At 40.1% G+C, this 27,816-nt stretch overlaps 3 protein-coding genes across 4 annotated transcripts; 2 read left to right on the forward strand and 1 right to left on the reverse strand.

Moving 5' to 3' along the window:
- The first annotated feature begins 2,594 nt into the window (after positions 1-2,594).
- On the forward strand, positions 2,595-5,062 carry gper1 (G protein-coupled estrogen receptor 1). The gene is made up of 2 exons (XM_072442169.1): positions 2,595-2,698; positions 3,507-5,062. Exon 2 carries the CDS (start codon positions 3,859-3,861, stop codon positions 4,918-4,920), a length of 1,062 nt encoding a protein of 353 aa, XP_072298270.1. The 5' UTR covers positions 2,595-2,698; positions 3,507-3,858; the 3' UTR covers positions 4,921-5,062.
- A 2,448-nt stretch (positions 5,063-7,510) lies between these two features.
- unkl (unk like zinc finger) lies at positions 7,511-17,478 on the forward strand. Of its 2 annotated transcripts, XM_072443049.1 has the most exons (16): positions 7,511-7,627; positions 8,271-8,480; positions 12,839-13,015; positions 13,108-13,241; positions 13,336-13,471; positions 13,548-13,665; positions 13,772-13,856; positions 13,933-14,078; positions 14,375-14,563; positions 14,941-14,988; positions 15,071-15,248; positions 15,314-15,403; positions 15,484-15,717; positions 16,513-16,700; positions 16,772-17,029; positions 17,187-17,478. In XM_072443049.1, exons 1-16 carry the CDS (start codon positions 7,563-7,565, stop codon positions 17,340-17,342), a joined length of 2,412 nt encoding a protein of 803 aa, XP_072299150.1. In that variant the 5' UTR covers positions 7,511-7,562; the 3' UTR covers positions 17,343-17,478. The 2 variants fall into 2 exon arrangements, with proteins under 2 accessions (XP_072299150.1, XP_072299151.1); XM_072443050.1 differs by lacking the exon at positions 14,375-14,563.
- Positions 17,479-22,225: 4,747 nt separating this feature from the next.
- On the reverse strand, positions 22,226-26,746 carry LOC140358793 (dynein axonemal assembly factor 8). The gene is made up of 10 exons (XM_072443842.1): positions 26,588-26,746; positions 26,400-26,507; positions 25,609-25,753; positions 25,262-25,532; positions 24,789-24,841; positions 24,567-24,721; positions 23,769-23,862; positions 23,566-23,694; positions 23,340-23,498; positions 22,226-22,581 (listed from the first exon to the last, which is right to left on the reverse strand). The coding sequence occupies exons 1-10, from the start codon at positions 26,744-26,746 to the stop codon at positions 22,289-22,291; spliced, it is 1,566 nt and encodes a 521-aa protein (XP_072299943.1). The 3' UTR covers positions 22,226-22,288.
- Between the last annotated feature and the right edge of the window lie 1,070 nt (positions 26,747-27,816).

The following is a 27,816-nucleotide window of genomic DNA, read 5'->3' on the forward strand; positions in this document are numbered from 1 at the left end:
TATCCAAATTACATTGATACCTGTCACGGTCTCTGTGCGGCGAAGCCGCAAACTGTAGCTAGAATTTCAGAAATCTCCCAAATTTAACATTTCTGCCGTTTGCGCAGATAAAGTCCGAATTGCGTCAAATTAGAATCAGTTGTTAAACTCTTTGCCCTAAACCTACTTGAAGTGAAATAAATGAATTTGGAGCCACAGCGCCCCCTACAGATTTTATATGGAGGTTAAATATTTAGTTTTGCGAAATTATATGAAATTTGACACACAACTCAATTTTGGCATCCCCATCAAAAAAGTCAATGAGACCCATGTCATAATTGTTATGGCTTTGCCGTAACGATGACCGAAACCTTCCATGTTATTCCAATGGGGAAATCGCCAGAACATGTTTACACTTTAGACTTTCACAAACTCCTCTTAGCGCGTCAGCCCTATTAACCTGAAATTTGGTGAGACTCATCTTCAGGGGTGGACCATCAAAAGTTATCCACATTTTTATTCAAAGAGTCACGGTGTCTGTGCGGCAAAGCCGCACATTTTGCCAAGAATTCAAAATAAAATTGCTTTTTGATGGTAAAACAAAGGGGAGAAGATGTGACAGCGTCACAGATTCAGCAGTAGGCGTAATAAAAGGACAATTGGGGCCCCCTCCTCTTGTGGCGTGGCAGCGGCGGCGTGGCGAGGGCCGATCATTGCCGCTTGCGGCTATATTTATTATTATTATTATTATTATTATTAACTAATATTTATGCTAAGAAATATTAATTATTCAATTATTATTATTAACTAATATTTATGCTAAGAAATATTAATACATTATTCAATGATTATTATTATTAACTAATTTATTAACTAGTTAACTAGTTTTTGCTTAAAAGTACTAAATTTCAGATGACAATCTCTGCAACCAGACCACTATTTATAGGTTTCATCTTACCTTGAGACATTCTGAAGACTTTATCCCATTCAAAAATTATAATGCTTTGCTTTTTACAATTGATAATTGCTATGGCAACCGTTCTAATTACTCAAGAAGAGCCCGCTGTGCATGAGGCTGCAGGCCACCAGCTGCCTCACTGTCTGTGTAGTTTCAGACAATAATCAATTTGTGCTCAATATCATAACATCCAACCACGGTCATTTTTCAAGATGACAGAAATTAACGACCCAACTATCACGTACATTATAAAAAGGTTACCCTGTCACAATGGCTTATATTTTCTTCAAATGTTTGCCTAAGGCCTATTTTTAATGTCATATCACAAGGCACTGCCTCAACAGGCTCTGTGAATATAATAATACATTATACCAGACACAGTCAGTCAGTAAAACATCAACATACATTTCTAGTGATGCTCTCAGAGTTTTTACATTCAAAGTTGCAGTAGGCTATTGATAAGATAAGATAATCCTTTATTGTCCACACATGGGGAAATTTCATTGATACAACGCAGTAGATGCAGAGGAAAAGGACAGATCACAGAATATAGGAAGTTTAAAAAAACACTCTTGATGCTGCTAATATTGCTTTTACACAACCGTACAAATCTCTTATGCAACTGTTTAGGCTCAATCATGACATTAATTTGGTACAGTAGCATCAGCACGTTGAGGTGGACCACCGGTACTCACTGTATGTTCTTTACCACAAATCAGACCATAGATTGTAACGTAAACATGATAAATAAACTACTTCACCCACAAGAGTCGGGCACGCAGACAGACATTTTATTCTGTGTTTGGTCTGAGACGTATTAGTTTATATTATGTAGATGTGACCGTGTCCTCAGAGCACTGCAGAGTCTGCTCTGTTTCCTCCTTATTGGCTTTGATGGTGAACTCCTCAGTCAGGTCAACATTTTAGGCCTCAGGTTGTTTGTATCTATTGATTTCCCTTTAACTACATTTTCAAGATAACTCACAAAATGGGAGCCTTCCTTTAATAAACTATGAGTCATGTTTACATTATCTATTGTATGATTATGTATAAAAGCAATAATACAATGTAGCTTATTGATCACATACTCAATAGAAAATATTTAACTTACTTACAAATGTGTTATTCATTGAAAATAAAATACCGTTCTTGTAGCTATAACTGACATTTCTAAAGTTGCAACAACAACAAAAGTTTAAGAAGTAAAATAAATTATATAAATTGACAAAAAAATGGTTTTCTATAGTAAATTTGAAGATGTACTAGGAAACCTTGTCCTTGTTTTGGTTTTTCCTGAATGTTCCAGTGGCATTAGATGTAACGATCTGAAAGAGGACAGACAGGTGACGCCAAGTTCCTTCCTACTTTCAAGAAGAATGGGAGAATTCACGTTTTATTTAATTTTTTTAACACACCTGCGCCACTACTATCAGAAAAAGTTACTAGTGCACCGTTAAATTGAGGATACACATTTTGCCATAATAGTGCGTGTGGCTAGTTTGACATTTATTAATTTTTTTCGAGTTTTCTCTAAACTGGTTTGAAGGTGATTAGAAGGAGTCGTGTTATGGTTTATTTTGAGAGAGACAAAGCAGAGCCCTCCTCCTCTTCCTCCACCTCCCACCCTACCCCTCCGCTCTGTATTGTCCAGACAAGGATGGGCCAACAGCAGCAGGTGGAGCAGGAGACGTGGTTTGGGACTGCCACATGTTTGAGTGTCCAGCTGAACAGACGAGAGCACTGACAAGGACAGGTTATGAGGTAAGCTATTCTTATTAGTTTAGACTTCTGTTGATATGTTTTACTATACAAATAACTCATATTTTGATTTCCTGCACTATATTTAATGATTCAAAACCTGCTGTTTAAATTGCGTGTATTTATTTGACTCAGTACAACTTTCGAGAGGTCATGACCTTTAGGGTTGATAAAGTTCAAGCATCATAAATAAGACTTCTTGGTGTTTATCTTATGTGTAATTGTTGTGTTGCGTTTCACTTAGATAAAAGATACAGCTATACAAAAACACGTATCCCTTATTTGTTTTTCTATTTATTCCTAAATGTATGTGGTGCAATGCTCAAATTGCATAGTCCCTCAATTCTCGGAAAATGGAGAGAGATGTAAGACGTTTCCGAATGCCAATGAATCTCACTATATTAGACAATCAGCACTCTTTAGGGCAGAGCATTTCCCGGCTAATTTTTCAAAATATATACTGTATTTTGAAGACAACATGTAGCTGTGCATGCAGGTGTGATATCTATAGACCTGCATAGTATTTGTATAGATAAATATGGGTTGTATAAATACATAGGGGTAAGTTCAAACAGGGTATATTTAATGTTAATGACATTCTTGACTGTCAATATTCATAAGGTCAGAGCAGAGAGTGAAGTAAGTTTAGATTGGCTTAAGGTTTCAATGCATCTACTTAAATGTGACCATTGAATGTTAATGTGCAGGCTGTAGCACCAGTAAAATTAACTAAACAAAAAATTGCTTGTCTGCACAGTGTAATGTATAACAGATTTCTTGAATTATGCTTCTTCTCTTGTCTGTGTTGCAGCTTGCTGCTAATTCTGCATAGCCAACTGTGTCTTGCTGAATAAAAATGCACTTGGAGAGACAAGGTAGAAAGCATACCAGGTCAGCAAAGACAGGCGTCTTTGCAGCGTCTTGACCGTGTGACTTTGGGATTTTGAGGATACAATGTTTTTAAATAATGGAAATGTTTTATTTGGGACCTAACAGAAGATGAATGATCGCATGAAACCATGAACCCTAGAACTGATCTGACATCAGTCAGCATGACCACTGTGCATTGATGAATCTGCTGTGTGTGTGCCATGGCTGGGAACTAACTGGGTTTGAGGATGTAGAGGTACTTACGGACACAGGACAGCCTGAGTATCTTCAGGATGGAAGAGCAGACCACGGCTCTGCTCTGGATATATGCAAACAGTACACAGTATGTAAATACTACAGAGTACAACACAACAGAAGTGACTGAGGACCCTGACAAATACCAGGTCTACATAATCGGCCTCTTCCTGTCATGTATGTACACTATCCTCCTGTTTCCTATTGGATTTATTGGTAACATCTTAATCCTTGTGGTCAATCTGAACCACAGAGAGAAGATGACCATCCCAGACTTATACTTTGTGAACCTGGCAGCAGCGGATCTTATATTAGTAGCGGACTCCCTCATTGAGGTTTTCAACCTGAATGAGAAGTATTACGACTATGCAGTGCTGTGCACTTTCATGTCTCTGTTTCTGCAGGTCAACATGTACAGCAGTATCTTCTTCCTCACCTGGATGAGCATTGACCGCTACGTGGCGTTAGCCAGCTCAGTGAGCAGCAGCCCTCTGAGAACTATGCAGCACGCCAAATTGAGCTGTGGCCTGATATGGATGGCGTCCATCTTGGCTACTCTGCTGCCCTTCACTATAGTGCAGACCCAGCACCGAGGGGAGCTGCACTTCTGCTTTGCTAATGTGTTTGAGATCCAGTGGCTGGAGGTCACCATTGGCTTTTTGGTTCCCTTCTCCATTATTGGCCTGTGCTACTCTCTGATTGGCCGAATCCTAATGAAATCTCAGAAGCATCGTGGACTGTGGCCCAGGCGACAGAAGGCCCTGCGTATGATTGTGGTGGTAGTGCTGGTGTTCTTCATCTGTTGGTTGCCCGAGAACGTCTTCATCAGCATCCAGCTGCTGCAGGGTACTGCAGATCCGACCCACAGGACAGATGCCCCCTTGTGGCACGACTACCCCCTCACAGGGCACATTGTCAACCTTGCTGCTTTCTCCAACAGCTGCCTCAACCCCATCATCTACAGCTTTCTGGGAGAAACTTTCAGGGACAAGCTGAGGCTTTTTGTCAAGCAGAAGGCCGACTGGTCAGTGGTCAACCGCTTCTGCAGAAACAGTTTGAATTTAGGCCTGTCAGTCCGGAGTGATGTGACCCAGGTTTGACCTCCACAGCTCCATGAACAAAAACAAAAGCACCAATAATGCTCTCACTACAGTACCTTTCTGTATCAGCACATTTAATGTCTTTATGTCTATTAATTCTAACTGACAAAAAAGGGTCTGTTAATAAAAGCTTGTGAGAAAGACATGCACTGTAAATATAACATGTTGTTGTGCCTGTTTTTACAGCATGTCAAGGTCTAAATTTGTCTCCTTAAACAGTTTCCAAGCATTACAGCTGAAATAGGTTCACACCCAAGTGTTGTTGCTTTTTGAAATATATTTTGCAAAGTTCAATAGATGGCAGATGATTTTAGAATTGCATTCAAGTGTAGCACGAGTGTCTTACTGTCCCCATAATGTGTCCACTCTTGTTAGGGTGATGGTATAGCAAGAGCCAGGTGCTGGTGGTGACCAAGGTAAACACATCAATTTGCATTAAATGGGCTTTTGTCAACGATAATAGTTACCAGTGAATGGCAATATGATTTGTCAAAAGGTTTAGGGCAGTGAGGATGGGAAGAGTCTGTAAAATATGGTGGCCCAGAGGTGACAAACACATTTAGCATCGGTCAAACTTTCAAATAAAAAATGTGAACATTCACAAAATGACCGAAACATATCAACAAAGGGTTGATTTAAAACAAAATAAAACACAGTGGCAGTTCTGGCCTTACATGGGAAGACATCCAGCCCCAAAGTGTCCAATTCATGCCAAAATTGTGTCAAATGTTTGTACTTGTGCACACACAATATCAGCAATTGTGCACGGTCCATTTTGAGATATTGAGATTATTGATGGGGTATTGGCTCATCCTCCTCAAGTGTCCGTTTTTCTCAAAAATGGTGTGAAACATTTGTGCATTGTTGATCCAAATCTCAAAAACGGAACATGCACATAAGCGCTGATATATGTGCACAAGTGATACACAAACTTCTGATACCATTTTAGATGAAACGGGCTCTTCCAATGTCACGTTTCCCTATGCAAACAATAAAGTACACCTTACCCAGTGGGCCCAGGGAGTCAGAGCTGCCACTGCATTTGTTTGCACCTTTTAATAAAATGTTTTCGGTACCATTTTATAAAAACTACACGTTAATTTACCTAAAAAAAAAAACATGAACAAAGGCCTTGTAATGATTTAAATAAGGTTAGGGTGAGAGAATTACTTAAGACATTACTAAGCCTGAATAATTCTTAATAAACAATTAGCTGTCTTTGTTCATGCTTTACTAAGCCAGGAATAAGTGAAGTTATTATAAAGTGCTACCAAGTTTTCTGTTCAAATATTTTGGCTATTTTGTGACTATGATCAGATTTTTTGTATAAATATTCTGATGTATGTGTTTTTTGCACTTCTAGGGCCACCATAGTAAAAGTACCAAAACACTTCTTATAAACATTCAGAAGTAATTGTGTGGGAAAATGTAGTAGGCTGAGTTTCACCCAGACTTTTTTTGAAGGAGGGATTAAGAGGGTGCTACAGTCTACCATGAGGGTGCTCACAGAACATGTCAATCGCGTACTCCCCACCCCCTTCTGTATTTACCTCCTTATTCCAAACACATTTAAATAAGCTCCCTGTAATGCGTTATAAACCCTAATGTGGCATTTCATGTTTTACTACAGCCCCATTTTGAACATTTTATGTCGAGATTTGATGTGCTATGAAAAAGGGGCTGCTGCATCTCTCAGCCACCAGGGCCGTCAGAACATTGCATTGAGGTGAGCAGAAAGGAGGACTAGGGCCTGTGCAGCTGATCCGCTTTGGTAAACAAGAGGTGGCCAGAAGCCAACATCAAACAATTAAATAGGGGTATGCCCCTAACTCCTGCTGACACAAAACATTTCCATGAAACATTTTACTGATAAGAACATCTTTGAAACCAAAATATCAGTGATAAAACAAATTAAGGTGAATGTTATGCACAACTTCCAGACAAAGGGGCAACCTGGTTGGGCAGTTAAAGTAATTAGGACTCGATATGCCATGTCTTATGAATAATTACAAGGGAGAGTGCTATGTGGGTCTAGGTGTCTGAATAATGGATAAGAAAAATAATTGCATTTGTACATTTAAAACCCCTGCTGGATTGCAGGACAATGAAGGGCTAGTTGCACTGAACAGATGTGCTTTGTCTAGAACCAGAGTGGTTTAGAGTGCTATTAAAAGCAAAACATATATATATATATATATATATATATATATATATATATATATATATATATATATATATATATATATATATATATATATATATATATATATATGTGCATTTATCAATCTATAGTGTTAGAATAGTCTCCATCTCCATTGGTTTAACATTAGGCTAATTGAACAGTTTATCACTTTGAATCACTATGAATGGAAGGAGAAGTGAAGATCCGCACTTACAGGCGTTATTGTGAAGGGCGGATTTAGTCATTCGAAAACCCACTGATAAATTACATTTATTGCAGGAAATCATGTTTACCACACAGTACACAAGTATATTGATTCAGTAAGAAAATCTTCCTGCTAAGCTGGAGCGCCCCCTGCACAGTGCGTGCGTAATGTGTGTGCGTGCGTAAGTGTGTGCGTGCGTGCGTGCACAGGAGCAACAGATCTGGGCGCATGCGCATTTCATTGTTTTGACTGAAAATGCCGTCGGTTTCGAAAACGGCGGCCAATGCGTCTCCTCAAACCGAGAAACCTACCCACTATACGTGAGTAAAGCAAGTAAACTTAACAATAACCGCGTTTAGCACAGTATCTGTTTTTTGCATGTGCGTAATTGTGCATTTGTATTACTTACATTCCTCAACTCTAGTGCGTGCGTTGAAACATGGTGCTTTTCCTTGCTTTGTGACTAACGCTGCATAGCAAACAGCGACTCCACGCTCCGACATTTCTCCAAATCTAAGAAACACAGCCTCCTTCAGGTCTTCGAATGTCTATTTGAACGCCGTACGAATGGTTTGCGACTATTTTTGACACTTCAAGTCGTGTTTTGCGATATCCTGTTAATTTTAGTGCGACAACTTGGGCTGCTAAATGATTAGCCAGGAACTCGCTAACGCAGACTGGTTGTAAATAGCTCGGCCTTATTTTGAGTTCCCCTCTTGCTACGCACATTTACTGACGTACGCGTAGACACCGCAAGAACTGGTACGCAGCGTTCTTTGCGTACTTTGATCTGTGAATCCGGAGCTAACGTTGGTGACCTAAAATATTTTGTTGCTCGAGACTAGTAGAAGACGCGACACTCTGAACACTCACACTCTTCATTTTTTGAAAAAGAACACTCTAAATAAGCGTCTATCGAGTACGGTGTTGAATTATTAATGGTGTGTTTGGTCGTTGTTGCAGATATTTGAAGGAGTTTAGGACAGAGCAGTGCCCCTTGTTCCTTCAGCACAAGTGCACGCAGCACAGACCCTTCACGTGCTTTCATTGGCATTTTCTCAACCAGCGAAGACGGCGACCCATCAGACGTAGAGACGGGACATTTAACTACAGCCCGGACGTCTACTGCACGAAATACGACGAGACCACAGGAATCTGCCCCGATGGAGACGAGTAAGTCCCCCCCACATCTCCTCCTTGTGTCTCTGTGTGCGTGGAGGTGATCGTGTTTGCATGTGGAGGTGGTCGTGTTTGCATGTGGAGGTGATCGTGTTTGCATGTGGAGGTGGTCGTGTTTACATGTGGAGGTGGTCGTGTTTACATGTGGAGGTGGTCATTACATGTGGAGGTGGTCATTACATGTGGAGGTGGTCGTGTTTACATGTGGAGGTGGTCGTGTTTACATGTGGAGGTGGTCATTACATGTGGAGGTGGTCATTACATGTGGAGGTGGTCGTGTTTACATGTGGAGGTGATCGTGTTTGCATGTGGAGGTGGTCGTGTTTGCATGTGGAGGTGGTCGTGTTTACATGTGGAGGTGGTCGTGTTTACATGTGGAGGTGGTCGTGTTTACATGTGGAGGTGATCGTGTTTGCATGTGGAGGTGGTCGTGTTTGCATGTGGAGGTGGTCGTGTTTACATGTGGAGGTGGTCGTGTTTACATGTGGAGGTGGTCGTGTTTACATGTGGAGGTGGTCGTGTTTACATGTGGAGGTGGTCGTTTTTACATGTGGAGGTGGTCGTGTTTACATGTGGAGGTGGTCATTACATGTGGAGGTGGTCGTGTTTACATGTGGAGGTGGTCGTGTTTACATGTGGAGGTGGTCGTGTTTACATGTGGAGGTGGTCGTGTTTACATGTGGAGGTGGTCGTGTTTACATGTGGAGGTGGTCGTGTTTACATGTGGAGGTGGTCATTACATGTGGAGGTGGTCGTGTTTACATGTGGAGGTGGTCGTGTTTACATGTGGAGGTGGTCGTGTTTACATGTGGAGGTGGTCCTGTTTACATGTGGAGGTGGTCGTGTTTACATGTGGAGGTGGTCGTGGTTACATGTGGAGGTGGTCGTGGAGGTGGTCATTACATGTGGAGGTGGTCGTGTTTACATGTGGAGGTGGAGGTGATCGTGTTTACATGTGGAGGTGGAGGTGATCGTGTTTGCATGTGGAGTTGGTCGTGTTTGCATGTGGAGGTGGTCGTGTTTACATGTGGAGGTGGTCATTACATGTGGAGGTGGTCGTGTTTACATGTGGAGGTGGTCATTACATGTGTAGGTGGTCGTGTTTACATGTGGAGGTGGAGGTGATCGTGTTTGCACGTGGAGGTGGTCGTGTTTACACGTGGAGGTGGTCATTACATGTGGAGGTGGTCGTGTTTACATGTGGAGGTGGTCATTACATGTGGAGGTGGTCGTGTTTACATGTGGAGGTGGTCATTACATGTGGAGGTGGTCGTGTTTACATGTGGAGGTGGTCGTGTTTACATGTGGAGGTGGTTGTGTTTACATGTGGAGGTGGTCATTACATGTGGAGGTGGTCATTACATGTGGAGGTGGTCATTACATGTGGAGGTGGTCGTGTTTACATGTGGAGGTGGTCGTGTTTACATGTGGAGGTGGTCGTGTTTACATGTAGAGGTGGTCATTACATGTGGAGGTGGTCGTGTTTACATGTGGAGGTGGTCGTGTTTACACGTGGAGGTGGTCGTGTTTACACGTGGAGGTGGTCGTGTTTACACGTGGAGGTGGTCGTGTTTACACGTGGAGGTGGTCATTACATGTGGAGGTGGTCATGTTTACATGTGGAGGTGGTCGTGTTTACATGTGGAGGTGGTCATTACATGTGGAGGTGGTCATTACATGTGGAGGTGGTCATTACATGTGGAGGTGGTCATTACATGTGGAGGTGGTCGTGTTTACATGTGGAGGTGGTCGTGTTTACATGTGGAGGTGGTCGTGTTTACATGTGGAGGTGGTCGTGTTTACATGTGGAGGTGGTCGTGTTTACATGTGGAGGTGATCGTGTTTGCATGTGGAGGTGGTCGTGTTTGCATGTGGAGGTGGTCGTGTTTACATGTGGAGGTGGTCGTGTTTACATGTGGAGGTGGTCGTGTTTACATGTGGAGGTGGTCGTGTTTACATGTGGAGGTGGTCGTGTTTACATGTGGAGGTGGTCGTGTTTACATGTGGAGGTGGTCGTGTTTACATGTGGAGGTGGTCATTACATGTGGAGGTGGTCGTGTTTACATGTGGAGGTGGTCGTGTTTACATGTGGAGGTGGTCGTGTTTACATGTGGAGGTGGTCGTGTTTACATGTGGAGGTGGTCGTGTTTACATGTGGAGGTGGTCGTGTTTACATGTGGAGGTGGTCGTGTTTACATGTGGAGGTGGTCGTGTTTACATGTGGAGGTGGTCGTGTTTACATGTGGAGGTGGTCGTGTTTACATGTGGAGGTGGTCCTGTTTACATGTGGAGGTGGTCGTGTTTACATGTGGAGGTGGTCGTGGTTACATGTGGAGGTGGTCGTGGAGGTGGTCATTACATGTGGAGGTGGTCGTGTTTACATGTGGAGGTGGAGGTGATCGTGTTTACATGTGGAGGTGGAGGTGATCGTGTTTGCATGTGGAGTTGGTCGTGTTTGCATGTGGAGGTGGTCGTGTTTACATGTGGAGGTGGTCATTACATGTGGAGGTGGTCGTGTTTACATGTGGAGGTGGTCATTACATGTGTAGGTGGTCGTGTTTACATGTGGAGGTGGAGGTGATCGTGTTTGCACGTGGAGGTGGTCGTGTTTACACGTGGAGGTGGTCATTACATGTGGAGGTGGTCGTGTTTACATGTGGAGGTGGTCATTACATGTGGAGGTGGTCGTGTTTACATGTGGAGGTGGTCATTACATGTGGAGGTGGTCGTGTTTACATGTGGAGGTGGTCGTGTTTACATGTGGAGGTGGTTGTGTTTACATGTGGAGGTGGTCATTACATGTGGAGGTGGTCATTACATGTGGAGGTGGTCATTACATGTGGAGGTGGTCGTGTTTACATGTGGAGGTGGTCGTGTTTACATGTGGAGGTGGTCGTGTTTACATGTAGAGGTGGTCGTGTTTACACGTGGAGGTGGTCGTGTTTACACGTGGAGGTGGTCGTGTTTACATGTGGAGGTGGTCATTACATGTGGAGGTGGTCGTGTTTACATGTGGAGGTGGTCATTACATGTGGAGGTGGTCATTACATGTGGAGGTGGTCATTACATGTGGAGGTGGTCATTACATGTGGAGGTGGTCGTGTTTACATGTGGAGGTGGTCGTGTTTACATGTGGAGGTGGTCGTGTTTACATGTGGAGGTGGTCGTGTTTACATGTGGAGGTGGTCGTGTTTACATGTGGAGGTGGTCGTGTTTACATGTGGAGGTGGTCGTGTTTACGTGTGGAGATGGTCGTGTTTACGTGTGGAGGTGGTCGTGTTTACGTGTGGAGGTGGTCGTGTTTACATGTGGAGGTGGTCGTGTTTACATGTGGAGGTGGTCGTTACGTGCAGTGATTGTTGTCTAAAAGGAAAGATCTGTTTCTGAAGCACTTGTGTGTGTTTGGGGAATGGATCAACGTTACTTATTACAATGTTATAAGCTGATCAACATCCACTGCTTTCTGCTGCTTCTGGGCTAGTGATTTGAGGCTATACTGACTTGTTGATGCGTTTTCTATGTTACAGTCTGTTTTACTGATTAAAAAAAACATGAAACATTTATATTAGGAGTTAAGATGAGATAATAGGCACAATTCAAGGACAGCAGAAGAATAGAAACATTGATTTAAACACTGTGCACTATAGTAGACAAATTGAGTGTGACTTTTTCCCAGTTAAAAATGTATATATATTATAATAGTAGTATATATTAAAAAAAAAATAGCACGATGATTGATGCAAATAATGCATACAATTGTGCAGATAGGCCTTTTTGTAAATTCTTTGGTAAATCTTTTTGCATTATCCACAGTTTGCATGGTGGTTGAATTATTTTCACACTTTTTAATATATATATATACATTTTTAATATAAATTACTAATTCCACTACAGTATGTGGCAAGATAAAAATGAGCTTGCTTCTGAAATGAAAGTGCTGGAAAAATAGCTCTGTCTCAAGTAATTGACTGTAGACCTCACAATAGCTCGTTGCTAATGGAAGTTATTTTTGGAAGGCCTTATGTGTTGCTATAGAAACAGTTGCAGCTCTAGATGGAAATATAAAGGGTGGTGTTTAATAAACCAGATATTATTTTAAGATGCAATGGTCATGGAGAGCAATGCAATGGTCATGGAGAGCTGTTTTGACCTGGACTGAGAAGTAATTACATTGTGTGAAAGTGTTTTGTCTCTATTGAGATTTCAAGCAAGGCAAAATGTATTATTAGATGTAGCCCTACATTTTTTTAAAGATTACTTGTTTATTGTTGCTTTATGCTGAACATATCATTTTTTTTGTAATTCTAATGTATTTATAAATGTTAAAATATTTGCATTCTGTGCTTCTACAGCTGTCCGTATCTACACCGGACGACTGGTGACACTGAGCGCAAGTACCATCTCCGCTATTACAAGACAGGCACTTGTATCCACGAGACCGATGCTCGAGGGCATTGTGTGAAGAATGGACTCCATTGTGCATTTGCTCACGGGCCACACGACCTCCGGCCTCCTGTCTACGATATCAGGTGACATACACCAACCTAACTGTTATAAGCTCTGAAAAAATGTATTCGCTGTATCTGAAATAAATGTCATCTAATGACATTTGTTTACACAGAGAGATACAAGCACAAGAAGCTCTTCAAAATGGACAGCTGGGCTCAGGTGAAGGCATCCCTGACCTGCAGCCTGGTGTTTTAGCAAGTCAAGCTATGATTGAAAAAACCTTAACAGAAGACCCACGATGGCAAGGTGTGCATATAAAACAGTATACGGTCGTTGTTCTATAACTAACAATATTTCCATAGTGGAACAGCCATGACCATCCTTTTTTGTGCCTTTTCAGATACCAATTTTGTTTTAGCCAATTATAAAACAGACCAGTGTACTAAGCCCCCTAGACTATGCAGACAAGGTTATGCCTGTCCCCATTACCACAACAGTAGAGATCGAAGACGAAATCCTCGAAAGTACAAATACAGGTGGGAAAGCTCTTTTACTTAAGTCAAAGATTGTGCAGACATGCAGAGTGTGACCTGGATCTGTCTGTGAGTGCAGGTCAACTCCGTGTCCAAATGTGAAACATGGGGATGAGTGGGGCGAGCCCTCAAAGTGTGACAGTGGAGACAGCTGTCAGTATTGTCACTCTCGCACAGAGCAGCAGTTTCACCCTGAGGTGAGTGACTTTTCTTGCTCTCAAATTCATTCTTTATAATTGATGAATCAAAGCACCTGTGTGTTGAATACTCACTACATTATAATGTATTTTGTCCATACAATAGATCTATAAATCAACCAAATGCAACGATATGAGGCAAACTGGATACTGTCCCAGAGGACCCTTTTGTGCATTTGCACATGTAGAAAGTAAGGCTTTTAATACAAAATATATAAAATGCTTTTATGATTTGGCTACATGCATATTAATTATATTTTATACCAGGAATACCCTCTACAGAAGAGACCATGAGCTCTTTGCTGACAGCGATACAGTCCAGCTCTCAGTCCCAGCAGTATTCAGAGTGTCCCACCAGTGACTGGACCAGTGCGGGCAACTCCAGCACCAGCAGTAGCAACGGTGTTGGAAGTGTATGTTTCCCCTCCCATCACATAGAATCATTCATCATTGCATTTATTCATGTGCATTTGTTATTTTACTAAAGCGTTATTTTCTGTGCATTTATCAACTATCAAATTTAAAATTATTACAATAGATAATCAATTCTTGCACTATACATAATACAGTACAGTATTACTTTAATGAATAGAATATGTAGACACACACTGCTGATTTCCTTTTATGATTTTCTTTTATGTTTCAGGGTAAACATTGTTTTGTTTTTCTTTTGATCATTTTACTCATTGTGTCCACTTCTTCCCCTCAGGTTTCATGTTCAAATAGCTCAACTTTAACCACCAGCTCAGAAAACGACAGTTTGTTATCCCCGATTGGCTCCATCAGTCGGCCCAAATCTTTAACTAACAATAGTTTATGCTCAGAGTCCGCCACATCCAGTGTCTCATCTCTGATGTCTAACTATCCCAAAGCACCAGGCTTTGAACGTGAGGATCAGGTACACTGACTGACTCTCAGTAACTTTAAAACACAGTCCACACACAGTATTTTACCAGTGATCTAAGTAGCCTATTTTATGTTTTTTGGTCATCCTATTTATGTAAATCATGTAAATTTCTACTCTCGCCTCTTTGATTCTACAAGTAGAAAATACAATTGACCTTTTTCGTTGTTATCCCTCATTCGTCCAGGAGTGTTCCATTGTAGAAAAAAATCAGTTGTATCACAACTAGAAAAACAAAACGTTTCAACTCTCATCCAAGATGGAGAATGACTCTTGGATGAGAATCGAAACGTGTTTTTTTTTCTTTCTAAAAACAGAGTCTAGATGATACAGATTTTTTTTTTCTACAATTAATCTTTTTGTTTGTCTAGATTAAGAATAAGGGTCAAGGGGAGGCAAAATTTATGGACCAAGAAAGGGTATGTCGTTCATCACTATATGTCAATAAATACATTAATTACATTTATTTAAGAGTAAAATCTGACTTGTGTGTGTTTTTAGACACAAAATACTGTATTCTCAGCTGTTAATGCTTTGGCATCCAGCTTTACCTCCAGTATCGCATCCAGTTTAGCATCCAGTATTGGCTCTGATAGTTCTTCACCCACCACCTTATCAACCATGAATGCAAAAGCCACACCATTCTACCCCGGGAGCAACACAGTGGAGTCTGTCATAGGTATGTAGAGGTTACGTGTACGTCCCCTCAATTACCACATGTATTGACAGTTCTATTGTCCTCAGGATCTGCCCTAGACCTCAATTTTAGTGACATCAATGTTGCATCTCTTGATAAGGAGCTAGAAGAGCAGGACCACAATATGGGGTTGGGAAGTAAGTGCTCCGTAACTTTGGATAGTTAGACATAACAAAAGATCCTTATTGCATTGATGTAAATACTTGTGTCCCTGCAGGTCGTCGCATGCTCAGCGGATCTGCTCCTGTTAACATTCCTGGTTCTCTTGGGCGCTCGTCCTCATTTAACTCTTCATCATCACTGTCTACTTCACCTTTGAGCTCCCTCTCCCATTCCCTGTCCCAGTCGCTCTTGTCCGCAGCACTAAATCAGCAAAATCATTCTGCAGCCATGTTGGCCAAGCAGGAGCACGGCCTTCTGGGAACGCCAAATTCTTCATCTCAGAATTTGGGTAAGTTGTGATGTGATTCAAGTTGATTAGTCTCCTTAACTTCCATGGACGCTTAATACGTCCTTGTACAAGTAAAGTTGTTTGTGTTAAAGGAGACATATTGGCACTTGTTGACTAACTAACATATTGTTAACGGCAATATAGATCTCAAATGGCTTAGTAAGGCCGATCGGTGCATCGTCTGCAGTGATGCGGTCGCTGCATCGGACTGTTGTGGTGAAGAAGGAGCTGAGTCGAAAGGCAAAGCTCTCGATTTACCGGTCAATCTAGGTTCCTTCCCTCACCTATGGTCATGAGCTATGGGTAATGACCAAAAGGACAAGAATGCAGATACAAGCGGTCGAAATGAGTTTCCTCTGCAGGGTGGCTGTGCGCCCCCTTTAGAGATAGGGTGAGGAGCTCGGAGTAGAGCTGCTGCTCCTCCACGTGGAGAGGAGCCAGCTGAGGCGGGTTGGGCATCTGTTCCGGAGTCTCCTGTACGTCTCCCTGGGTAAAGGTGTTCTGGGTAAAGGCCCCTGGGGAAGACACAGGACAGGCTGGAGGGACTCCTGCTTCCTGTGCTTAGTAATAGAATTATTTAAAATAATTGCAATTATATTAGTATGGGGATGCATAGGGGGTAGGTTAAAATAGGATTTTTTGAAGCAATCTAGCCTCAGTTGCAGAACAACACAGGATTACTCAAACATGTATGAATCAATCAAAATACAATGTTGAGTAAACTAATGATGAGGAAATACCATTCTAACAAGTGTTAAAGGTAATAGCATTATATGTCTCCTTTACACTTCGTAGGGTTGAACGGAGGATCAAGCAGCATTTGGGATTTTGCAAGTGGCAGCTTTTCCTCCAGTCCATCCACAGTGTACAGCAGCCTGACGTCTTCAGCAGGCAGTGCAGATGTGAGCCGCCTCTTCAGAGAGTTGGAGGAAGCCAAAAGGAAGATCAAACAATGGGAAGAAGCCTGGCATCAGGTCAAACAGGTCAGCCACCACAAATGCCTTGTTCTTACTTTGTATCTGGTCTTTGTTCTGACCACTATTGGACGTTTCAGGCCTGTGAAGCCTGTCGGAAAGATGCGCATGAAGCAAAGGAACAAGCAAAAGCAGCTGAGGCGGAGCGGCAGCTGGCAGAGCAGAAGTGGGAGGAAACCCAGCGTAAGCTGAAGGAGCTCCAAGGGGACTTTGACGTACTCTGTCACACCCCGGGAACCCCTCTCCTGCGCAGCTACGGAGAGCTCGAGCAGCTTCCTTTGTCAAAGCTCCACTCTCTCCAGAGCCAACTGCGCAATGATCTAGATCTAATAGACGGGGTAAGAAAGGCGCGTTCACACACAGCACTGCACTTGTAGCATCCAAACACTTCTCGGATTACTGTGTTTGATGAAGCATGCTCAATTGAAAGCAACAACTGCATGAACTGTAATTTTCAAGATCGCCGCTGATACTCGTTCTTCTTTTCTCCAACAGGTAATATATCAGCTTCAGTCAAAGAAATGTATAGTTTGCCAAAAGCATGATCGTTGCGTTGTTCTGCAGCCTTGCCAACATTATGTACTATGTGAGAACTGTGCATCTAGTAAAGCTGAATGCCCCTACTGTAGAACAAAAATACTAAAATGGTGATGTAATGATTAAAGGTACTATTTAAAAAAATAGCTCTTTGAAAACTACTAATGTATATTTACATTTTATATACAGTATAGCAATGTCAGTTTTCTACAGTTAATTTTTATTAGATATTAAATGATGCTTGACTGATGGTGATTTCCAAGAGATTTAGCTTTTGCTAAATGAACATTGTCATGGCAATTATTTAATATGGTTGTTAAGACATTACATGTTAGTTGGTTTTCCTATTGAATTCAAATTGTGTAGTACATTTAAACAAAAACATTTAAAAAAAAGCCATTCAGTCAGCCATCATAATATTGACCAACTTTCTGAAGAACTTTGTTTTCTTATTTAAGCACTTTGTTAATGTGGAACTATGTTAAGGGTTTAGACATTTGCTTTAAGCTGCTTTTTAGGTATTCTTTTTTGTCTTTTGTAGATTTATACTTTTTCTATAAGCTATTGTCCGAAGCTTTTGTGTGTACTGTGAAAAGTAATTTGATTGTTTTGTTTGTTTTCTATTTGTAAATCATGGCATGGTTCTATGTATTAAGATTTCACAGAACATACTACATAGTTTATAATGCTTTTTCATAGATTTTTTAAATTTCAATCAAATAAGTGCAAATTTACAAAGCATATTAGGCATAACCAGCAGCTGTAATATCAGTAAGGCACATTTTACATGTTAAAGCTGTTATTCAATCATTAAGTTTTGCTGTGTAAAGATTTCTATAGCCTATCTATTAGAGAGCATGTACTAGCTGCCGAAAATGGCGAGGTTTTTTAAAATACATATACAGTATATAGCCTCCTGACCTTGAATAGAACATATTTCAAAAGTGCCTTGCCATAGTTCTAAAGGAAATAAATGTAAATTTGTCGACGCAAACACAAATATTTGAAGCTTGTGCACAGGCCTCTGCACACAACATGTTTATTGAGAAAAGCCAGTGAATTTGGGCAATCATCTGTCTGAGCTCCAGATCATTGTAAACATGTAAACAGCGGACATTTGTCAGAGCCTGTGTTCTGACTTCAGCCTCTCCAAGAGCCCGCCCTCAACCCAAATCCATTCCTAGGCTGTGGTGCTCTTTGGTGCAGCTTCAGTCAAGTTAGTTTTGACAATTTAATTTAGGGAGTATGCAAATAGAGTATAGCAACATCTAAAAATGCTTTTTAAACAGACGACAACTGTAATTGTAACATATTTCGGCATCGAATGAAGAATTGTGTGTTGACCTGTTATATTTTGCATAGACTTTGTGCATAGTCTAATTGAAATGACCTTCTACTGTGTTTATTCTTGCTTTAAATTCAATAGAACATTTAACTCCAGGTATACCTTTTGCTTCTTATAACTATAGGAAGATGTATTGTTTACATACACTCAAATGACAATTACACAACTCAGAGGACAAATATGTAAAGGTGATAGTATTTTCACATATTACATCTTACTATTATAATACATCATTAAGCTGACCAAGCACTTCTGGTATTGCATGTTATGCGATATAATAACCAGCTATGTGTTGTAAAAAGAAGAAAAAAAGCTAAAAATAATCGCTCTGTGTCACACTGCCAGAATATTTGTATGGAGTTATTTTTAGAGTAGTAACGGCTTAAATTTTCAGCAAGCTTTGCTGCCTCTGAAAAAGGTATTATTGTAGTTCTTGTAACACATTTAGATGTTTGAATGTTGTGCATCCACAGCTCAGATTCCACAAACTATGAAAATTAAGATTGTTATTCTGTGTAATTCGTCTGTTTGAGTACAATGGCTTAGAATGATGTCATAGACCTGTTCTGCTTTAGATGATCCCTTTTCAAGTAATTCCAAGTTAGTGTGTATTTGTTGCATTGTTTCCCTGTAAAGCTGTTTCACGAGGTCTTTTGGTCAATGTTTTTGCCCGTGAAGCCAACTAAATGAATGATGTCTTTGTGAATTTCTCAAAACAAACCAAAGTGGTGTTCAAGTAGCTCTGTAAATCTTATTTAAAGGGAAAGGTTACCCTTTAACATAATACATTTTCACTTATATAAATATAGTATTGCAAAAAGCGGTGTATGTTTGTGAATTAAGTCTGGCTTTGCCTGTAGTTTTTAACAGCAGGTCAGAGGTCACGGGCAGCTCAGTTTGTAAAAGTTTAGGTGTGTTTGGATTGGATCTTACTGCATCATGCAATGAGACGGATACAACCTTTAAAAGTAAGAGTTATGCCACCGGTTTATGTTACTGGACAGTTTTACCAAAGACCTGTAATATTCCTTTCTTTGCAGAACATTTCCTAAATTTTATTTGTGGCAAATTTAGAACATTTGAATCACCTAGTACCTTAAATTGACTGGTTAAAATTATTATTATTTGAGTTGATCAAAAGCACGTGCCAGATTGTCACAAAAGTGTAGTGTACATTTCATTTCTGTTGGGTTAATATACAGCGGTGTTTATGGCAGATTTGATCACAGACCTCGTGCTGACCGCATGAGGTTAGAGTGGGTAACTGTCTACAGTGAAGGAAAATGAACATGTATTTATCTAGAGTGGCCATATAAACTTCAATACTGTATCATATTGAAGTAACTTTTGTTGGTTGGCTTTACGGAACCTATTCTGTCTTTTCTGGTACATAGCATTTTCTGATGTTTTAATTGGCCTACAGTGACTGTAAGGTGCTCTTTTATCTGACTGGGTTTCCATGTCTTCAAGCGGTGGTCCAAATTGGTCATCTTTTGTGTAAAATGAAAGGGGGCAAATGATTGTGATGGGCATCAATGGCAGATGCAGAAAAAATACAAGATTAAAAAAACTGCACTTTTTGTTGTGCTGTACTTGGGAATGTGAAAACCGTGCAAAAAAAAAAACATTTTCGTAGATTTCTTCAAAGGACCAATCACCCATAATGCTTAGATTGTGCCTTGTTTGAAATTTAGCTTTTATATTACATTATTACAGTTGGAGTCGTTTAAAAAAAAAATCTGAATCAAAATTACAGTGCCTTAAAATGTTTGATTCTAAAAACGTGAATGCCCCCTTTGCATTATGACCACTTAAGAGTGTTCGGGGAAAAGGTTTAACAGCTGGTGCAGTGTGTGTTTGCCATGCCATAAAACACAGCAATACACGATGCATAAGTACACAGTTTGATTTTGATACGGGAACTGAAACCGTTTTCATGAAGAAAAGCACCAAATGGGGGAAATTTTGTAAATGAACTGTAATCGAAGTGTTGTTATGATCTGCAACAGAATAGCTCATTCGATTTTGCATTATTGTTAGTTATGTTAGTTAGTTGTTATGTTGTCTTTTTGTTTTAGATATTATAAAATGGAGCCTAAACATTTATGCAATACATGTATGAGTATAGCATAAGGAGCTGTTCAAATTAAGTCAAAATGTTGCAGGTGTTGTCAAACATGATACTTTTAAAATGGAAGCAAATGTTCCACTTTGTTTAGATTTTTTTGTTGCGTTGAAGCCCTAAAATATTGAATGTATTGTTCTAAATTAGATATTTAAATAAAAGGTCACTGGAATACTATGGAGCGCAGTAAATTTCATTATGATGTAGCATTTAGTTGTGAACTGCTATTAAATAAAAATGAATAGAAATAAAGATTTACGTTTCTATTTCTCAGTTTAGTAGAAAGATGTATTTTTCATGAATATGCAGCAATGCTGATGCAGAATATGTAATAAGTTAGCATTTCGATAAACTTAACTTGATGCCAGTGGGTTAAGACAACATTTATTTGTAACAAACTATGGCTATGTAGGAAATCCTATGATTATTGTAGAAATAACTGTTGGTTAATGCGGTTTTGTGTTGTGAACACAAAATAGATGCAACTTTTAGTATATTAGATCTTTTCTACATCAAGGGTTGTGTATGGCATATTTTCTGTAGTGGTTTACTAGTTTGTTAACAGTTGATATTTGTTACACTACAGTTATGCAATGGTTTACAAAATTCATCATATTGACAATTAAAATAATTTTTCATCTGAAATGTGTTTTTGTCTCTGCTTTTTTTATTTTTTAGAAATATCAAAAACAAAGATCGTATGTAAATCTTTTACATGTGTGTATATTGTCAATCTGCAAATTTAGACCGCATATTGACAATGACTCTTGGATGAGAGTGTTGGATGTTTAGTTTTTATAAAACTGAATCCAGATGACTACAACTGGACCTTTTTCTACAATGGAACACTCCTGGACGAATGAGGGATTATGCCGACATATAATGTTATTTTATATTTTAATATATGCGAAAAATTCTAATACCCTGGTTTATTGGCTAGCTCAAGGCAAAAATAGGATATAGGAAAATAGGAAATATTACATAATTAAGATACAGTGGCATGTTAGACTTGAACAGATCCTAGTGTTTTAGATCATCCGCTGCTTAGAGATCACATAGAAATCCTTCCCTCCACTAGATGGCAGCCTGTGTCCAGCAGGTCGTCCACTATCTGCAGTCGTCCCTTTGCGCAGGGAGTATCAGGGACTCTGAAACTAGTAAATAAGCACAACACTGTCCATTTGGTGATACAAAGGTCACGTTACAACATTTGTATAATGGAAAAGATCCACCAAATTAATCAGTAATTTATAGAGATTTTAGAGAATGTACACAAATATGCAAATGTATTAACCGCATAGTATTTTAGGTGGTATTATTAAGATGAATGTGATTTAAAATGACTGATATACTTTCTTATTTACACCAACCATTGCATTTGATTCATGCCTTCCTTAGATATCTATTTCTAAGATGCCGTTCATTCATACTCAAGTACTACAGCCCTTAAGAATACTATACATCTTGTCCTCAATTTGAGCTTCTTACACAAAACAGCAAAAACACCAACATATATATTGAATCACTTGGTTTTTATAATCATTGTTAGGGGAAATAATAAATGCTGGGAAGTGTGCACCGTATCCACCTCTACTTACAAGAAGTAATCTCATGCTCAAAGAAGAAGAGTGCACATAGCCTGCTTGTCACTTGAGGCGTGGGTGACATTAAAATACTTAAGTTTCCACTGGGATGGCTCTGCAGAAGTTTCCTCAGCGCGGACGCAGCATTGTTCCGCTTCAGCGCGCACACCAGAGCCGGGCCGGACGTCAGAGTGACCAGAGCGCTGCGGCTGAACTTCTCTCCAACTTCATAAGGGCTCACTTCCAGGGCCTGCAGTCGACTCGAGGCCTGCAGCCTCTTCAGACCGAGCAGATCAAACCCTGCGCAGTATCAATAAAGTAGTATCAGGGAAAAGGGATAAGTTACTGTACGTTTACTACAGCAGCATACTTTTACTCCAACTTGAATAACCATTTTATTGAAGAAATAGTACTCATTTTGGTGTCTTTTCCCACTGTGAGTACGTCTACGAGTGACAAAAGCTTTACCGTATTTTCCGGACTATAAGTCGCACCGGAGTATAAGTCAGCCAAGAAATGCATCATAGAGAAGAAAGAAAAACATATATAAGTTGCACTGGAGTATGAAATGCAGTTGCAAGTGTGAAAATAACAAATAATATCACATATAAGTCGCTCCGGGTTAGGGTTAGGGTTAGATATAGATTAAATATAAGTATAAGTCGCACCCTGGCCAAAACTATGAAAAAAGGTGCGACTTATTGTCTGGAAAATACGGTATTCGCAATATCAAATTATTTGGACATTTATGTTTCTTGCGCCGCTTCTTCGGCTATTATTTAGTTTTTCTCCTTTTTGTGGTCCTTTTTCCCAAACGCTTTTTTACTCTACTTTTACTACTCAAGTAATGTTAATTTAAAGTAACGTTTCTTTTCCTCTCATTTTTTTCTTTTTTACTCTACCACCTCTTGTCAGACATAACATGATCAATCGTTATTTATTTTTTCAGATTAATCGTTTTAGGCAGCAGCTTGTCAAAACGGAAAACGGCTAGTAGCTTACATTGCTGAAGTAGGTAGTACTCACGTAAAAACACTTTAATTCTCCTTTTCTCCTACCGTGTCGTGTGAGGGCTCGGTGTAAGAAGCCCAAACCTTGGCCCATGTCCTGTCCACACAGAGTCAAAACCACCACCTCGTCCAGCTCCAGGTCTACGACACACTTTTGATCGGACAGGACCACAGTGGAAGGATCTGGGACTGCCCAAGCCGGCTGAGCTAGAAAACATAGTGTAAATGCGATTGTAAATAAGGAACAAATTGACACTAAGAATACCTTTCATACCATAAATATGATACATGTTGTTGCTGTAGGGGGCCGTATGGAAACACAAACATGTCTGTGCGGTTTGAACATCACCCCGGGGTCGCAGGAAGGTCAGAAGGTTGTGCGTCTTGAGTTCTTTCATAAGAGCTGACAAATGCCGACGACGAAACACTGATTAAATTACGTATAATTCACTTCACAGAAACCGAACTTTTACATACCTGCTGGAAGAGAAATGCTGTGACATTGTGCGTTTTCCTTCTTCAGTATCAACACCAGGCATTTTTGGGAAGCTGATGTGCAGAAGATCGGTGCCTACAAAACACAAATATTTATGGAGATATTGCTGTGGATGAAAATGTATGCCGTATTTTCCGCACTATAAGGCGCATTTAAAAGCCTTTAAGTTTCTCAAAAAACAATTTATAATCCAGTGCGCCTTATAAACGGATTAATTCTGGTTTTGCTTACTGACCTTTGACACGTTTTGTTTCGCTTAATGCGCCTGATTTATGAAAAATGGTCGAAACTAGACCGTTCGATATCTCTGGAGGATTCTTTTGGCGGCCGGGACACAAACTGCACCAACAATAAAGGACTGGACCGAAATCATAATGGACATACAGAAAATGGAAAAAATCACATATAGACTGAACTTGGAAATGGACAAATTCGACATAAACTATACGAAATGGGACTCACATTATGGATCAGGTGTGCTCTAACCTTGTATTTTATTTTCATTTGGATGCATTATTCTAAAAACGGTAAACTCAAACAACACACACTTTGTATTTTCTCTGGTACCGCCCACTCCACACTTTCTTTTCTTTTTAATTTTTTTTTTCTTCTCTTTTGACAATGTTACTGGACTGTATCTTTATTTACGCACATGTTTTGATTGGTCAGTGTTTATTCTTTCAATAAAAAAATAATAAAAATGAAAAAAAAAAGAAAATAGACAGTGCGCCTCATAGTGCGGAGAACATAACACTTCTGATTCTGAAATGAACTCCTACTTGCTGACCGGTGAGTCCTAGTTGTGACGCTCTATCATTATCGATTTCCATTATCTGTAACCCTCGGATAATAAATCCTCGATGTTCGCATGTGGAAAGCGTTAGGCCGTAGCAACGTGGAGGAACGAGGGGTGACACCACGAGGACAATGTCGGCTGGACAGTGAGAAGAGAGGGTCAGCAAACTGGCCAAATACTAGATCTAACACTGTTCATAAGAGACCTTTGGTTGTAGCGCACAGGAAGGATGCATCCTCCGGAACCACCTCGACTTTGCTACGAAAAACCAAACATAAAAAGATATTTAATCAACATTCAAAGTTATTAAAGGTGTACTGTGTAACTTTTCTGGTAGTGATGTTATTTCTTTGCCTGAATGTTTTTATTGCTCAAAACACGCATTCTTACTGCGAGCAGGGACACTTCTCCACAGATTTGACCTGTAACTTGACCGGTGGCGTCCATGGAGATAGATACGTTTAATGCAATACAGTGGAACATGCAGGCATATATTTATATAGACATCCAGGCATATATATTTAGACATATAACATCTTCAAAGACAAGACGATTGGAATATTGACTAAAACCCGTAGCATTTTAACATAACATCTGTTAAAAAAGATTCCCCACATGTGACCGGTGTATGAGTTTTTTTTGGTTTAACTGTGTGTTATTTATCATCTGACAACAAACCTTTTAAACGTCTCCTCCTGGTCATTTCCACTTCCTTTGACAAGTCTCCCGGAAAACCACAGGCACAGCTCTTTGTGGACCTGCTGTCGTTGTTGTGGAGTGAACAGCAGCAAAGACTCTTCCTCGTCGTCATCTCCAGCAGCGACAACCGTCTTCCTCCTAACCAGGCGCTGCACGGTTCTGTTTATGCCGCGCAATAACGAATGGGCAAAGGGGCCACGGACCGCCACGGCAAGGACGCGCCGACCTTTCTGAAGGAAGGACTTGCACCCTGAAGGATTGCAAGTGCATCTTTTAGCATTGTCGAAACATGCAGAAAATGAAGTAACACGGATGTTTTCTTTTACCAAAATGATCAGGCAGAGGCTCGGCTGATGGATAAAGGAGTCTTAAACCACAAATGTCTAAACCTGACTCGAGGATGGCCTGGAGGGCGTAGTGTGTGACCAGTGGGTCTTTGTAGAAGTCTTCATGACCCAATGTAATGGATATCTACAGTATATTAAAGAGAAATTCAAGTTAAAAACATACATTCCCATTATTGTCCTTAGATGTTCTGTATGGCTACAACAATTAATCGGAATGACTAATCGGCGACTAAAATAATTGTTGACTATTTTGATAATAATTCAACGTTATCTGGACCATGCACACTGGACAATGACACCCACTATTTGTTAGGAAAAGAGGTTTTATCGCAAAGAGTTCATCAAACGACGAGAAGAGTGTCAATTATGTATTATATATCATTTTTAAATATTATCTATAATTAAGAAGTCTCTATTTGGCAAATTTGAGCTTTATCTAGTAAAATTTGTAAAAATAAAAATCTCCAAGACACAATAATCTAACTAATTGAAAAAAAAAAAAAAAAAAAAACACTGTCTAGTTGACTACGGTATTTTACGGTATTTTATATGTCGCACCTTTTTTCATAGTTTTGGCCGGGGTGCGACTTATACTTATATTTATACTAATATACTATTATTTGTTATTTTCACACTTGCAACCTCATTTCATACTCCAGTGCAACCTATATATGTTTTTTTCTTCTCTATGATGCATTTTTGGCTGGTGCGACTTATACTCCAGTGCGACTTATAGTCCAGAAAATACGGTACTTAATGTACAGTCCCACCTCTGTATGCAGTTCTTGTGTTGTCTCTCTTCCTTTACATTCAACGCCTGGAGTTTCCAACGTCTGCCAGAAAAACCCAGGACTGAGATCGAATATTCTGCCGATTACCTAAAGTGACAAAGCGAAAAGACGGTAAAATAAGATAATCCACGAATCCAGAGAGAATCAAAATAGAACGTAATACTCACTTCTTTATTAGAGGTTGCCGTGATGAAAGCGTTTAAACCGCACGATGGGAGACAAATGGGCGCGCTGTACGTGTCGTTGGCATCGCCCGTGATGCCGTTTAACCGAGGAAGCCAGTGAGCGATAACGTGGAGCGAAGTCTCAGAAAGAAACCTATTCATGCGGTCGTAGAACGGACCGTGAACGCTTGAGTCCTTTTTCTGGAACGAAGCGCGAGAATCATTTCAAAACGGTTCAAAAATTAAAAAAAGTAATCGTCGTTAAATCATTTTACCGTTACCCGTTGCGTATAGGTTTGTTTGGCTGCGACTAAGGCGTACAAAGCTAGTCCGTTCTCTGTCCAAAGCTGCTGCAGTCCAACCACCCAGAACGGTACATTAGCATTAGCATCGATAGCACCTGAAGCGCTAGGTCCGACCTGGTAAAAACACAAGCAAAGATTAAAAAAAAACAATTAAATGTCTTCAAAAGTGTTGAATACAAACCAATGAAAGAAGCCAAGTCACTAAAGTGTTATAAATCTGCGGTTCGGTTAAAGTAGCGTTGGTTTTCCTTCTTTTGCTGCGTCCTCGCTCAGTAACCGTCCCAGGACTGGAGAGATTGACCATCAGCAGCACGTGTCCATCATTCCCTATATCAGTTGGTAAAGTTGGAATTGGTTCAAGATGGGAGGCTTCCTGAAACAACGTCAGTCGATTTGACACTATTTGATCGCCTTTAATTAGATTTTTTTCTTGTCAATCACACTTACAATATCACAAAGAAGATCGGTGTTTTCCGCCGCTGGTTTCTTCTGTCCGACAGACTTTGTTGGCCGATATTTCTCCAGCTCTTTTACAGTGTGTTGAAATTGTTTAAGGTGATGATCTCTGAATAAATAAATGCATAATTAAATACATAATTAGGCTTAAGATGTTTATTTTTCTTCTACTCGAGACAGAACAACATACCTTTGTTTCTTAGATACTTCATCATTCTTCAGACTTTCTGTTTCACGTTTGGTGACACATAAACGGTATGTACTCTCTGGTTGGGTTTTGAAGTAGTATATATTAGTAGTCTTTGCAGATTCCTTACCGCATACTTCGCTTTTCTCATCTCCTGCTTTTGTATTAACTTCTCTTTTTCTTTGATTGTTCTCCCTTATTTTTCGAAGTAGCATGCTTTTTCCAGTTTCTTTCCTATAAGGAGAAAACAACCATGTCCAAATGAAAGCGAAGATGCAAGATTA

Source organism: Eucyclogobius newberryi, unplaced genomic scaffold (assembly GCF_026437365.1).
Source record: "Eucyclogobius newberryi isolate DKJ021-1_F unplaced genomic scaffold, fEucNew1.0.hap1 SCAF_13, whole genome shotgun sequence".
Lineage (NCBI taxonomy): Eukaryota > Metazoa > Chordata > Actinopteri > Gobiiformes > Gobiidae > Eucyclogobius > Eucyclogobius newberryi.